This window comes from Nilaparvata lugens, chromosome 2 (genome assembly GCF_014356525.2).
Source record: "Nilaparvata lugens isolate BPH chromosome 2, ASM1435652v1, whole genome shotgun sequence".
NCBI classification, from domain to species: domain Eukaryota; kingdom Metazoa; phylum Arthropoda; class Insecta; order Hemiptera; family Delphacidae; genus Nilaparvata; species Nilaparvata lugens.
This window is the reverse complement of record NC_052505.1, coordinates 28,745,774-28,761,973: the sequence shown is the minus strand read 5'-3', so window position 1 is coordinate 28,761,973 and position 16,200 is coordinate 28,745,774. Positions and strand designations below refer to the sequence as shown.

General features: G+C 34.9%; 1 protein-coding gene across 1 annotated transcript in view; it reads right to left on the bottom strand.

The window, feature by feature from the left end:
* The window catches only part of LOC111055421 (ras GTPase-activating-like protein IQGAP2), an 86,862-nt gene that overhangs the window by 5,121 nt on the left and 65,541 nt on the right, over positions 1 to 16,200 (bottom strand). Inside the window, exons 27-29 of the mRNA XM_039420048.1 lie at positions 15,271 to 15,411; positions 7,227 to 7,408; positions 6,769 to 6,925 (exon numbers count right to left, since the gene is read on the bottom strand). Coding sequence (XP_039275982.1) covers positions 6,769 to 6,925; positions 7,227 to 7,408; positions 15,271 to 15,411 — 480 coding nt within the window. The remainder of the gene's footprint in view (positions 1 to 6,768; positions 6,926 to 7,226; positions 7,409 to 15,270; positions 15,412 to 16,200) is intronic.

Sequence of the window (16,200 nt, the reverse complement as noted above, 5' to 3'; positions counted from 1 at the left end):
GTAAGTGATAATAAAACTTGGTCGTGCCCCCCCTGCGCGAATATTAGAAGGCAAAGTATGTTTTCTAGTCCTAAAGCATCTGGCGGTGAGGGTCCGGCTCCTAGTCTGTACCAAATTGTGCTCATGCTGGAGGAAGCTAAAAATGAGAGGAAAACTATTGAAATGGACTTGGGTAATTCTTTGGAGCTGTGTCATAAAAAATCGATAATAAAAAGTTATTGGAAGAACAGGACAAAAAATTTGAACAGTGTTTTAAAATGATTAGTGATCTTACACAAGAAAATCTAAATCTGAAGAAGAAAATCAAAACATTGGAGGAGAGATTAGAGACAAGTGAGCAGTACTCGCGAATAAATTCAGTCGAGGTCCACGGAATTCCACAAACTCCGAATGAAAACGTTTTGGAAACAGTTAAACACCTTGGGACTGTTCTTGATAAGAATATCACGGATGAAATGGTGGATGCCTGTCACCGCTTGAAGCAGCCCCGAGATGGAAATCGACCTCCAGGAATTATCAACAAATTTGTCCGACGATACGACAAGCAAGAGTTGCTCCAAAAAAGAGGCTGAATAAGGATCTGAAGACTGATGCTCTGGGTTACGCTGTTAAAAATCTAATCTACATCAATGCGAGCTTAACTCCGGAGAGAAGGCGTCTACTAGCAGCAGCTAAGACCAAGAAGAGAGAGAAGAATTGGGCGTACATCTCGACTAACGACAAGGGGAAAATTCTGCTTCGGAAAGAGGAGAATGGTCATGTCAAGTATATCCAGAATATCGACGACTTGAACTAATAATAGGGATCTATGGTAATGTTATTATTTTTTTCCTTATTTACAATCAATAGATGGATAGCGTGAACAATGATTCTTTATTCTTTGATTTGTTAAAAAATTACAAGGACCCAATATCACTGATCTCAGTTACAATATTCGTAGTATGAGAGAATTTTGAATTCTTTATTCTCCAATTTAGTTAGAAAAATGTTTTACAAGAAATAATAGTTCTAACTGAAATATGGATACTCGAAAATGAGATTGACAACTACAAAATACCAGGTTATAAACAGTTTTATAAATGAAATCAATCTTATCGTTCAGGAGGTGTAATTGTGTTTGTCCTTGAACGCTTATCTTGTAGTCAGTTAGAGGTGGATTCGACAACAGTTGATATAGTTCATCTGAATTTTATTTTTGAAGAGTTTTCCTTATCAATATTAGCCATTTACAGTTTACATAGGCATTCATTTTTTTCTTTCACTAATGAGTTACAAGATATTCTGGATAATATTAAAAATAGAAATTTATTGCTAGTAGGTGATTTGAATATTTGCATTCTCGAAAACAACGCTTCTAATTTTGATTATCTTTCTTTATTGGCAAGCTGTGGTCTAAAAAGCTACATAAGCACACAAACAAGAGTAACTCGTTTTTCAAAATCATGTATAGATCATGCTTTTTTTAGAAGTAGAAATAATTTAAAATGTGTTGCTGGTAAAGTTGATTTCGGTATTACAGATCATTCAGCAATTTTTTGTTCAATGGAGCAAACCGAAGTCAATAGAGAAGATCAAGGTGATAAAACTATAAAGAACGTAGATTATGTCAAATTACTTGAAATACTTGGGAATAGCGATTTCAGCTCTGTTTTAAATCAATCTGATGTTAATATAGCTTATGATACTTTTTGCGATATTATCAACGTAGGTAGCTCTAATGCAATGCACTCATGAAAAACGGATATCAAAAAGGTATAATAAACTGAAACCATGGATGAATGTAAATTTTATAAAACGTATTGAGAAGAGAAGACTATTATATAAAAAAAAACTTTGAAATATCCAAATAATGAAAACTTCAGAAGAAAGTATAATAGGTTCAATTCGAAATTGAAAGCTGATTTAAAGTTTAGGAAAGAAAATTATTATAATGATTTATTTGAAATCAATAAAAACAACTCCTCAGCCCAATGGAAAATAATCGATGACCTTACTGGTGTAGGTAAAAATAAAAATTCTGAAATTTCCTTATACTGTGATGACAACCATGTAAATATTACAACAGACCCACATGAAGTTGCAAATATACTCAATTCCTATTATATTGATGTGGTTGGAAAGCTGAGAGCTGGCAATAGTTTGAGTCAGACAACAGATACTTATCAGCAAAGCTTTCCAGTCACTTGTCAATTACAGTCCATGTTTTTATATCCAACTGACACCGAAGAAATCAACTCTATAATTTTGTCATTAAAAAATAAAAAATCTCCCGGTATTGATGGTTGGTTAATTAAACGTATATGTCCCATTATTGATTCTCTTACTTACATAATAAATTTGAGTATGCACAGTGGAGTATTTCCTGACAAGTTAAAGAATGCAGTGATTGTCCCAATTTTCAAAAATGGAGATCCAAAATCTCCAGGTTATTACAGGCCCATATCACTTCTTCCAGTAGTGTCCAAAATAATTGAAAAGGTTGTCAAGCGTAGATTACTCTCTTTCTACAGCAAGTTCAAATTTTTCAGTAAGAATCAGTTTGGGTTTACAGAAGGAAAATGCACTGAGGATGCATTGTTAACAGTCATATCTCAAGTAAATAATGGATTGAATCGTAATTGTAATGTTGCAGGTTTATTTATAGATATTACCAAAGCTTTCGATTGTGTTGATCATGAAATTCTATTAAAAAAGCTTTGGATTTCTGGTATTCGTGGAATTCCGTTTCAATGGTTTAAAAGCTATTTTACCAATAGGACGCAGTGTGTCCGTGTTGCAAATAATGAGTCATTCGTTAGCTATTGGATACGGGGTCCCCCAAGGATCAGTATTGGGGCCTATATTGTTCCTAGCATATATTAATGATCTTTGTGAGGGTGGGTTCAGTGGGAGTGTCACTGCTTTTGCAGATGACACTGCATTGACTTACTCTGCGGATCATCCTCAAAGTTTGGAAAGTAAAATGCAGAATGATTTGAATATTTTGAAATATCCGTTTGATCTAAATCATTTGACTCTGAGTACAAAAACTAGATATGTTTTATTTAGTTATAGAGGGACAGTTGAAGTGCCATTTACTCTATATTATAAATGTGCAGATTGTTTAAACAAAGAAATTTCAAGTACTGTGTGTCTTGAGTGCATTAAAATCGAGAAGAGTAATTTTATTAAGTACCTTGGAGTTTTAGTTGATGAGAATTTGAATTGGAAAATGCACATAGATAGAGTAAAGAAGGAAGTTCTATATTTGGTTAGAAAATTATATTTTTTGCGTTATCTGTGTCCACTAGCTGTGTTAAAAAACATTTACTATGCACTAGTAAACTCTAAATTGCAGTATGGGGTTACATTGTGGGGGGGGGGGTACTTATTATTCATCTGTGAAACCACTGTTTATTACACAAAAAAAGTTAGTTAGAGTTATGCTGTTCAAAGGAAGTCGAGAACATGCTCAACCCTTTTTTCTCAACTGCTTGTGTTTCCCTTAAGACATCTATGTATTTCGTGTTATGAGGGCTTTCTATTTGAGAAGTGGTGATTAGTCTAGTGACTAATATTAATATATATTCTCAAAGATTGCGGAATACCCAGAACACTGTAATACCAAGACCGTATACAGAGGCATACAAAAAATCATTTGATTACTTAGCTCCAAAAATGTGGAATAAAATAAACCAACTGAGGAAAGTTTGAGGTCAAAACGTTTATTAGAAAATTATATCAAGCAATTTCTCATGAGTATAGTTGATATTGAAAATTGGATCAGATCATTGGGCTAATGGCACTTTATATATATTTTTTCAAGATTTATTTTTCTGTTATTTTTTTCAAAAGGTTTTTTTTTGTGATTAAGTGAGTATCGGGCTTGACTCACTCTTATATTTGTTAAAATCAAGTTTGGTAACCCCAACACAATTTTCATTACAGGGGTACCTTATTATTGTTTCTTGTCTATACAGTATAGTAGGCTAATTATGTAGCAGTATAATTGTGTAACATATAAATGTTAGGTATATTATATTGTTTTTAAAAGAAATATGATTTTTTTCATTTTTGATATTAGTTTTTTTTATAAGCATAAGTAGAAGGAAAATGTGGCAAATGACTTTTGGTTATATTATTATTATGACTGTATATGGCGATGTTTATATGATGAATATTTCTTTGTATTCTTACATTGTTATAATTGAGCCATAGCATTTGATAAATATGGATAATAACTTAATATAGTTGTTTTGTTTTCTTCTTGTAACCTAATATTGTACTGCTGTTTATGAGAAACAATAAATTCTATTCTATTCTATTATGACGATTCTACCATTGGTCATTTTATTATTTTAATACATGGAATATTCATATTCATCTACATATGCAAGCTGAATGCAAAAAAATGCATCATGCTAGACCCACAATAGGATACCAGACTGGATAGCCAGTGGGCCAAAAAAATAATAATAGGCTACTGTAATCTATAATATAATAAAGGTAAGAATTTTCTTATACACGTTTGAAACAGGAAATACACGGATGTTGCATCATCAAAAAATGAAATGAAAATAGGCATATTTTTAATTCTTCAAGATTTCAGTAGGTCAAGTTTTCAATTGGAGCCTTGCGAAGCACGGATTACCTGCTAGTAACAAATAAATATTTATGCATCTACGGACTAAAGTGTAACTCTCATCCTTAATGTCAAGCAGCTCCAATAATTACAAGTCTAACGGTGATTCACTATCAGTAGCCTAATTACAAATCTGTTGTTGATTCACCAACTACAAGGTGTGCCACAGAAACTTACTTATTTGAAAAAAATCCTGCGCGGCAAATTGGTCGTGTAGAGGGGCAGGAGGGGCGCATCTGGAGGGGGAAGTTCCCAAGTTTATCCTCCCTCAATTAAGTAGCCATCATGCTCTGGTCTAGAGAGCAATGGGCGTTCGCAGTTGAGAGCTTTTCTAATGGTCGATCACTTGTTGCTATACACGTGCCTTCCGAGCTCAATTTGAAATTCCTCCTCGCAGACTCGTTCCTATCGTAATTCGATTCTGACGTGGGTTAACTCATTTCGGCAGTGTGGAAGAGCCGTTAAACCCCGAAATAGACTTCAACAAACCATCAGAACTCCATAAAATATCGAAAGAGTGAGACAGTCAGTTGTGCGTTCTCCCCGGCGTTCGGCTCGCAAACACGCAGCTGCTATGGCAATTTATGACTCCACTGTTCGATAAATTTTCCATGAAGACCTCCAATTTCTTCCCTATAAAACGGCTGTTGTTCAAGAACTGAATGAAAGCGATTTTGATGCCCGTCAAAATGCATGTGATATGCTGATTGACAACCTGCCTGAAGACGCGGTCATTTTTTCAGTGACAAGGCTCATTTTCACATGCGTTTCCTCAATGCGATTTTTTATGGGGTTATTTGAAATCGACCACGGACCATAGCACACCAAAATAACAACATTTGCGACGCCATTGCCAACATACCGATTGATAAACTGCAAAGAGTGGGTCGCCTCCAACCTGTCTCCCCGACAACTAGTCTCCTCGCTATTTTGATCACAGGCGTCAGTAAATCCCCTGGCAAAATATACCATTGCCGTCAACTAGTCTCCCCGACAGTAAATACCCTACTAGAACGAAGGAGCTCCTCACACGCTCACGACAACTAGTCTCCCCGACAGTAAATCCCCTGCTGGATAGGCCTATGAGGGGTCTGGTTGTCGTGATCGTACCCGACAACTAAGCACCCCGACAGCTAATTGAACATTGAAACCAGCTTGAAGCGGGCGGGGAAGTAGTACAATCACAGATACTGTTTCACACATTCTATGAATTCGATTATTAAAAGAAAATCTTGTTGGAGTTGTCACTTCTATCACTGCAAACATAAAATTAAAAAAATAAACTATTTCTCTTTCCGAATTCAACTTACTTGGAAATGCTCCTTATTTAATTGGCAAGCAGTTTCAGAATGAGTTTGTACGTCTCTCAAGTGATTCCTGCATACATGTATGCATAGAATATAACAAATATCATCAAGCAAAACTCTGATCTACTGATTGGTCTTCAACTTATGGCATTCAAAACTTCAGATTGAAACTTTATACTCTTATATTTTTGTTTTTCCATGTAATGTAATGTGAATTGTAGGAATAATTCTACATTGATTTGTCACTGTTCTCTTTTGAATAACTACTCATTAATTAGTAAGTATACTCGTTTAATTAATTATGATTGATCAAAGTTGATCTTGATTTTCTAATATAGTATTTTCTTCTAATATGAAATGTAAAGGGTTGTGTGGCAGCGAGTCCTAAGGCCCACCGCAAAGTAGACTCACGCTAATCCACGAAAAGCAACCGTGGGATGTTTTGTAAACCATTGCTATAGAATTATTCATAATCAATCAGCTGACAAGTGGAATCATATGATTATGGGCATACAAGGAGAATCCACTAAGTCCATAAAAGTAGATTTTTCAGGAAATCAATTTCTAATTTCTAACATCAATCATAATTTCCTTATAGTGACTTTTCACAAAATAGTTTCGTGCGAGGAGCTTGGTTGTGGATACAAATTTCAAATTGATCTGATGTCATTTTCGAAACTGCATGAAAAATAGGGATACTGTATTCTCAAATATAAAAAAGATTAGAACAATAACAAAGTGTTTTTGTTTTTATTGACCTTTCAAATGAGTAAGTTTCTCTTGTACAAGTATTTAGTGTTTGGAGAGTTTACAATAGGTTAGTGAAAGTTCTGTTAGTACCTTAGCCTGTATGTTTCTGTAGCGGCCCTTGTTGCAAATGTCCTTGGCCAGGGAAGAGATGATTGTCTGATATCCGTCATCCCGACTCACCAGGCCCTGCTCTTCCAGCTGCGACAACAGTTTGCGCAGCCGCGCTTTGCTCTCGCGAAGTCCACCACTAGAAAAGCATAAATCATCAAAAGACACACACATTAAATAAATAAATTATTTAATAAATTAATAACTCACACATTCATGTTAGGCCCATACTAATAAACATGACCAAATTTTTGGTCGCAACAATTAACTTTTACAAGAATGTGTGAATAAAAAATGTTATTTTTTTGCAACACAGCACACGGTCTCTAGGAGCTGAGTTACGGCCACTGAAAAGTTCACAAAAAAATCAAAACTTAGAAACCAGGACATCATATTCAGTGGAGTTAATTATAACTAAGACCTATAAAAATAAAACCTACCTCTCACTGTTCTCGTTATTTTGCGCCTTGATAGCCTGTCGCAGTTTGAATGCCTCCTCCTGGGCGTCGGTTGGTTCAATGCGGAGTGCGCCCGGCAGATTGTGTCCGCTCAGCAACGGCAGCACTTCAACTAGCAGCTCTTTTGTTCTGCAATTCAGAGCAAACAAAACATAATCAAGATACTGGATTTAGTTATATTGGATTATCTATTCATTTCACTTATTACAAAGGCTACACATTCCACCAATAAAAATATTTGCAGTTGTGACTGCCACTTCTTACTGAAAGTTGAGATTCATGATCAATATTATTTTGGTCGATTTAATTAACTAAATAAGGACAGAGAAATTTTGGAGCAATACCTGTATTTTATCTATAATATTTTATTTTGATCTAATAAATGATAATGAATTATCATTCGTACCATAAACACAGTGACTCACAACATTTCTCTCCAATATTGTTTGCTGTTTATTAAATAATAATTAATTGAAAGTTCACTAGAGATTGATGACTGTAGCAACCAAAATACTGAATATGAATAGTACCGAATATGAACTCTCAATAAATGAGTAATGGTTACAACTTCAAGTGGTATGATTCAATAAGAATATCTACAACTAGATCACTGAGAATTGAGCAGATTGAGACAGCTAAAAGCAGGAATCAGAGCTGTTTTGTTATGAAAATTTGAGATAGAAATCGGTACAACACAAAATAATAATGTTGTAGTTGTGACTAGAATTAGTGATTGTCAAGCCTCCAGTCTAATGAGTGATATTACTTGAAGTATGTAGTCACAATGAATAATGATTAGATAAATAATAGGGAATAAGATAAATATATAGAATAAGGGAAAAATATTTTTGGGTATGAATTGTAAATTGAGTGTGTAATTGGAGAATTTTGAAGTGACACACATAACCTCTAGCTACATTTGGACTGTTGTATAAATTAGAATCGGAACAGTTTTGGGCGTAAGTTAGCCTGTGGTACTTTTCTGTAAGTTGTATAATTCTGAATGATTGAATAAATAAGAAAATGATGACAAAAATCAGTAATTGGTATAGATGGTTCAGTTAGGTACGAGAAAACAAACCACTCTCGGTCTGTCAGCACCGTATCGCGCATGCGTTAGTAACGGTTTTTTCCCGTTCCATTCAGTCAGTTCCTTGAATGTAACGTTCATTGTGATGATGGTTACCGAGCACTGTAACTGAAGTCAATCGTCATTCTATTTTGATGATGATATTATTATCCAATAATGATTTATCATTTAATTCAATATAATAATCAATATATTATTATTTTATCCAATAAAAGAAAGAGTACTTTTGACAAATATATTAATAAAATATAACGGTTGTTTTTAACTGATGTTAAAAAACTAACTGAGTCAGCATATTGTCGTTTCAAAGCAAAAACCTAACCCCCTAACCTCCCCTTTTACATTTGAACATTAATAAAAATAACTCTTGGTAAAAACCTCTAATCCCTTCCAGCATATTTCAATTTCAAAGCAAAATCCTAACCCCCTAACCAATCTTTCCACCTTTGAAATATCGACAAGCATAATTGTACCTGGACCCCAGCCCTTCCTAGCATATTTAAATTTCAAAGCAAAAACCTAACCTAACCTTATGGAACATTATTAAATATAACCTAAAAAACCTAACCACAAACCCCTAACCCTTTTACATTCAATAATTTAGATTTCAAAGCAAAATCCTAACCCCCTAACCTATCCTTCCACCTTTGAAACATCAAAAAACATAACTCTACCTGGACTCTAGCCCCTACTAGCATATTACAATTTCAAAGCAAAAACCTAACCTATCCTAATAAAACATTATTAACTATAACCTAAATAATACCTAACCCCTAACCCTTTCACATTTAATACTTTAGATTTATTCGTCATCTTTAGAACAAAACATAAACAGTGGTTCATTTCATGAACATGTTTACAAACATGTGGTTCAAAGAAAAATCCTAACCCTCTAACCTATCCTTTCACCTTTGAAACATCAAAAAACATAACTCCACCTGGACCCTAGCCCCTTCAAGCATATTGCAATTTCAAAGCAAAAACCTATCCCATCCTAATGAAACATAATAGATATAACCTAAATAAAACCTAACCCCTAACCCTTTCACATTTAATACTTTAGATTTATTCGTCATCTTATTGAAAATCACACTCTACCATTATAACGTGTACCTCACTATAGATACTCAAAGAATACTTTTGAATAACTATGTGATAACTGTGACTGTTGCTGGCCGTTACTCTGTATCTGAGACAAAGAGAACCTGCTACGAGAAAAAGCTTGAAATAAAATACTTATGATGAAGGACCGAGCTTTTTCATATGGCTAGCACGCACATTGAAAGATACAGGCACAGTTCAAAACTGTTCTTTTTTCAAAAAATCTCATTTACAATATCTTTATTCTAAGTTACAATACTGTTCCAAAAATTAGGTATACTTCCACTTAATAAATGTGAGTCTACTTATCAGAATAAAAATATTTTGATATACTTTCAAAAACGTCAATATAGCGTATCCCAGCCAATATAGCGAAAGGAGTAACAGCCGAAGACCATAGATTCAACATGAAATTTGCAACAAAGAATGTTTATAAACATATTCTAATAACGACCTTAGTTTCAAGATAAAGATTTTTCTATATATTTTTTTAAAAACGACAATAACTAGAAAACTATCAGTCAAAATTTAATTCTAAGGATACGGTTGGAAAGAGTAAGAAAGTATGAATGGAAGAAGAGGAAAGAATATTTGTAGAGTTCAAAGTAAAATTTCCAACAGTTTGAGCGCTCATGAAACAAACTTCTTAGAATTAGATCTCAACGAATAGTTTTTTAGTTATTTACGTTTCTCAAAAATATTGAAAAATCTATATCACGAAAACTAAGCTCGATATGAGAAAATTTTACAAAACATTTTTTGATGCAAATTTTACGTAGAATTGTCTTTTTTTAGTAGCCGAAACATGTCGTGACAAAATAATTTAAAAAGGGTACTCAGATTTATATTTACGTAGAATCTATTGCCTTCGGCAGTTATATCTTTCGTGGGACACCTGTATATAAGTGTATGTGCATTAGTAGAGGTATTTATAGGAATTTAATTTTTTGATTTCCCATGTTGAAATTGATTAAATGAAACTAGATAATGATGAAATATTTTAAATTTTGTAATGAAAAAAATGGACTCTGGATGAAATATTGAAATAAAAATGTTACAAGTGATGAACAAATTATGACGGTTGAAAACATCACAGGTGGCAATCATATGATTCGCCACATCTCTATATATAAAAATGAATGTCTGTTTGTTAGTTTGTGTGTTTGTTTGTTTGTTCCCTATAGACTCGAAAACTACTTGACAGAACGGCATGAAACTTTGTGAATAAGTTGTGTGAATATTGGGGATGGTTTCTGACCAGAAATTTGAATAGGGGGTCTAATATTAATTATTTATTAATCCATTTTACAGACCTATGTTTTGAAATTTTCGGCCGAGTGGCTACTTATAATTTAACATCTGAAGTTACCAGCTGTATAATAAAAACACGTCACCCTGTGATCAATTGTGTACTGGTATTAAAATGGTGGTTTGGTGTTGACGTTAGTGTACCGTAGTTGATTGGTACCAGCTGTAGATAATCGTTCCTTAGAAGACCTATACAAATGATAATTATTATCACTCCCCTATCATTGTGAAACTCATGAAAGAGAGTTGTTCATATTGCAATCATTAATTACTGAAGAATAAATTGAATTTTTCTTTGAATTTAGCTTAGCTTATATTCATCCTAAAATTGAAGATGGAAAGAATATGGAATTCTGTGTAATTCATCGTACATCGCATATTTCCTGGACCATCTATTGACAATCAACAACTATGAAAACATTAAATTCATCTTTGAAACACTGATCTAACCTACCGGTATCTATTTCTTTAAATCAACACTTTAAACTTACTGATTGATATTACTACCAATTGATTGAGAATATGTTGCAATGTCGGAATAATAAATGCTGCATGACTAAGCACATAGGAAGTCCGTATTAAGATGTAAATGAAAATATTGATTGTCAGATAAATTTCATGATTCGCCAAATAAAGTCAAGTGCAACATGAGATACATTGACTTTTTGGCGGTCGAAGTTTGCCGGGTAAGCTAGTATTATATAAAAATGGATGTCTGTGTGTTATAGTCCAGGCAACGAAGACATAATAGGGGGAAAAATTCATGTATAAGCCAAAATTGGTACAGTTGTAGAGGAAGGCTTCTTAAACAACATACTAAAAGTACTGGCCGGTAGGGGTGCAGCTAAGGGGGGGAGGGGGTCTAAAGGTGCATTTTTTCGGTTTTTTGTAAATAACTCAAGAACTATGGCCTGTAGGAAAAAGGTTGCCATTAGTAAAATTAAACTACGTAAAATTCTCTACAAAAATGGTCGTAGGCTTTACTGGTGCTTTCAAAAATGCCGAGTAGCGAAGTTTGTTCAAATTTTCTTGCTGTGCAGGAGCATGGTATGCAGCCAAAAACAGCTTCTCAACAGCCTATTCAATAGTCTCTGATGATGTTGAGGGATCTGTGAAGACAGCAGAGATGTCTCGAGTGAGGTCAGGTTTCGTTTTGAAGATCTTGACCATTCTCACTTTGCTCTTTGCATGTATCGCCGAGGTTGTATCACATCCGGAGAAGCTGTGAAGGAGGATCGTCTCGGCGAATGAAAGCTGTTGGAGTTTTTTTTACTGAAAACAGTTTCGTCTCTGATTTTGACGTCCTGGCTTCATGAAGAATATGTTTGTAGATGGTGGTGCCAATCCAATGAGGAGTACTATCAAGTCAAAATCCTCCCCAACTATCAAAGTTGTATGTAGAACAGCTTAATTCAAGCCACACCTCATAATGGTGGTATCAGCATCTCCGGTGGCAACATTTGTTTCTATACTTGTTTCCATTATTTTCTCGATTAACATGTCGATCAGTCTTGTTTTGTTCTTTTCATTAGCTAGCTCCTGTTGGACTGTGATGGTCGTATTTTCATGAAAGTTTAAGTCAACCGAGGTTTTTGTGAGCCTTCTTCGCTTCTGCTCTGCTCGTTTTGTGCTGTTGACATCAGTGTAACCATCAAACACAACCATACAATTTTCACCGTAATGTTTTTTTTTTATTTTATGTTATTTAGTTTTTTATTTTATTTTTCCCGCCTGACTGGTGAGAGGCGGGAGGTACTGGCGTGACTGCGCGGCGGTGGTGGTGGTGGGGGTGGGGGGTTAGCACGCCACCACGTTCCAGCCGTCTGCTCCCCCCATTACACAGCCACATGATCTTGACTTTAAGCCCTCCATACCTTCACTAGGATTACTCGCACAAACCGGTATTAAAAACTCCACATAGTATTATTATTATTATTTGTAGTAGTATAAGTAGAATAATTTGCAACCATAAACTATAGCAATTTTGTACAATGAATATTTTTCCCTATTTTCTCCACTTTATATCTCCACTATTATTAATCCTATCAAAAAAAATCTGGTGTGGTACACTCACACAACTTTCCTTGCTCATTGAACTATTTAAAATTTTACATCTATTTTCGCTTAAAAACCTTTCCCCTTATTTTGATCAAATATTTCTCTTGTAAAAAAAAAACATCCACGGAACAAAGTGCCCTTTTTATAACCCTACCTTAAAATTTCCAATATAGTTCGCTAAATAAACCTAAGCCTCAATATCAAACGAGAATAATTTAGGAGAAAAACATAATGACGATTCACGGCAACATATTTGCAACTACGATCAGACTACTGTATATGTGTATATACAATTATTGTTTTCAGAGTACTTTTTCCTTTATGTAAATATTGTGAAATTCGATGTTTTTTTGAAATTCGTCAAAACAGCTGTTCTACAGATGAAATATCTTGACTATGACTGTGTTCTTTTTATAAACTGCTCTACCTACCCACGGTATATGGAAGAAGAAAAAGTAAAAACCGTGTTCCTACCTACCTCATGCACGAGAAGGAGGTTACAAAGTCCATTTCTCAAGGATTGGGTGGACCCCCCATTAGTACCCCAGGAAAAAGACTCATGTCAGTTGATAGAGCTAATAAATAACTATACAGGGTATGGATTTGAAAAAAATCGTTAGAGCCGTTTTTGAGAAAATCGTGAAAAACATGGTTTTTTAGTAACTGTCATTTTTCTCAAGAATATTACGGAGATCCTGCAATTTTCACAGGAATGAGACTCATGTCAGTTGATAGGGCTTATAAATAGCTATCCATGGTATAAATTTGAAGAAAATCGTTAGAGCCCTTTTCGAGAAAACCGTGAAAAACATGGCTTTTTAGTCATTATCCGCCATTTTTCTCAAGAATATTACGGAGCTCCTGAAATTTTCCCAGAAATGAGACTCATGCCAGTTGATAGGGCTTATGAATAGCTATCTATGGTATAAATTTGAAGAAAATCGTTGGAATCGTTTTCGAGAAAACCGTGAAAAACATGGTTTTTTAGTCATTATCCGCCATTTTTCTCAATAATATTACGGAGCTCCTGAAATTTTCCCTGAAATGAGACTCATTTCAGTTGATAGGGCTTCTAAATAGCTATCCATGGTATAAATTTGAAGAAAATCGTTAGAGCCATTTTCGAGAAAAACGTGAAAAACATGGTTTTTCAGTAATATCCGCCATTTTTTCCGCCATCTTGAATTGAATTTCTTATTGTCGGGTCCTCATGGTATAAGGACCTTAAGTTTAAAATTTCAAGTCAATCGGTTAATTAGGAATAGAGTTATCGTGTTCACAGACATACACACACACACATACACACACACAGACCAATACCCAAAAATCATGTTTTTGGACTCAGGGGACCTTGAAACGTATAGAAAACTTGTAATTGGGGTACCTTAATTTTTTTTGGAAAGCAATACTTTCCTTACCTATGGTAGAGGGCAAGGAAAGTAAAAATGCATACGACCATTTTTGTAGAGAAGTTTACGTAGTTTAATTTTACTAATGACAACCTTTTTCCTCTAGGCCATAGTTTTTGAGTTATTTACAAAAAACCGAAAAAATGCACCTTTAGACCCCCCTCCCCCCCTCAGCTGCACCACTACCGGTCAGTACTTTTAGTATGTTGTTTAAGAAGCCTTCCTCTACAACTGTACCAATTTTGGCTTATACATGAATTTTTTCCCCTATTTGTCATTTTTTTGTCTTCGTTGTCTCGACTATTAGTTTGTTAGTTTTGTTTGTGACCTATAGACTCGAAAACTACTCGACAGAACGGTATGAAACTTTGAGAATATGTTGTGTGGATATTGGGGATGGTTTCCGACCAGAAATTTTAATAGGGGGGCTAATAATAATGATATATTAATTCATTTTACAGACCTATGCTTTTGAAATTGTCGGCCGAGCGGCTAACGTAAAACGGGAAGATCGTCATGATTCAAGATCATGATGTGATAATATGATTTAGCATCTACAATTACCAGCTGTAATAGTAAAAAGTAAATTCGTATGGCTTTTGTTGGTGGCGAGTCCCTTGCGGGAAGGTCCCACCGCCTGAATATATGATTTAAGCCATCAATGGGCCTTACGACTGTCATACTTCAGCCGGGACCGACAGTTTAACGTGCCCATCCGATAACACGGGAGTGATCTGGTTAAAAAACTTGAGGTTGTGAGAGGGTTTGAACCCGGGATCTCTATGCTGCTACGCAGGCACTCTATCCACTAGACCACGGATCACTCCACCAGCTGTAATAAACACGTCACTCTGTGATAAAATTGTTTACTGGTATTAAAACGGTAGTTTTAAGCACATAGGAAGTCCTAAGCACCGTATTGAGATGTAAATAAAAATATTGATTGTCAGATAAATTTCATAAATCACCAAATAAAGTCAAGTGTGACATGAGATACATTGACTTTTTGGTGGCGGTACGAAGTTCGCCGGGTGAGCTAGTATTTAATAAAATGATGTTAATTGAGATACTGACAGCCAAGCAGCTGAGATGCGGTAGGCAGAGGACCAAGGTCGGCCAGCAAGTCGTGCAGCATGTCATGGGGGTCGGGGGCTATATGCTCCGCATAGTCTAGTAACACTCTGTGTACGTCTCTCAATTCCTGTGAAAACAAAGTCAATTTACACATAATTAGAGCAAAATAGATAGCAAAAACATGCCGATATTTTGATAACTTTTCAAGCCTCTTACTGTTTGTAATTCAAGCCAATTACTGTCGACTCTACTGTCTATTACAGTTTTGAGCTTCAAGCTTGTGCTCCTTTCCCAATCATTCATAATTATTGAGAATGATATTGTATCTATAAATAAATATTATTATTTTTATTATTACTGTTTTGGCCGAGTGAGAGTGTAAGAACGGCACAGTATGAAAAACCACCAGCATCACATAGCTCCATGAAAAAAAATCTGGTGTTGTACACTCACACAACTTTCCTTGCTCATTAATCTATAAGGCTCATTCTTAAACGAGGATAATTTAGGGGAATAACATTATGCCGATTGGCGGCTATATAATTAAAACTACGATTATACTATTGTTATTGTTTTCAGAGTACATTTTCCTTTGTTTGAATAAAATTATGAAATTTGAGGATTTTTTAAAAGTTGTCAAAACAGTTGTTCTACAAATAAAATATCGACATGTGTTCTTTTGAATAAACTGGTCTACCCAACGTTAGTAGACAAAAGGTTGATCACTCACAGGTGTATGATTCAAAGTGGTGGGGGGAACGCCAGCGTGACGTCACGTGTAGTAAAAATGTTCTAGAGTAACCACACTGAGCATACAGTTTATTCACTGTATCTTCAAATATATCATCGTATAATCTCCTCAAGATTGACCTAGAACTTTAAAATTCTCCATACTTATAGCGAATGAATCACCGAT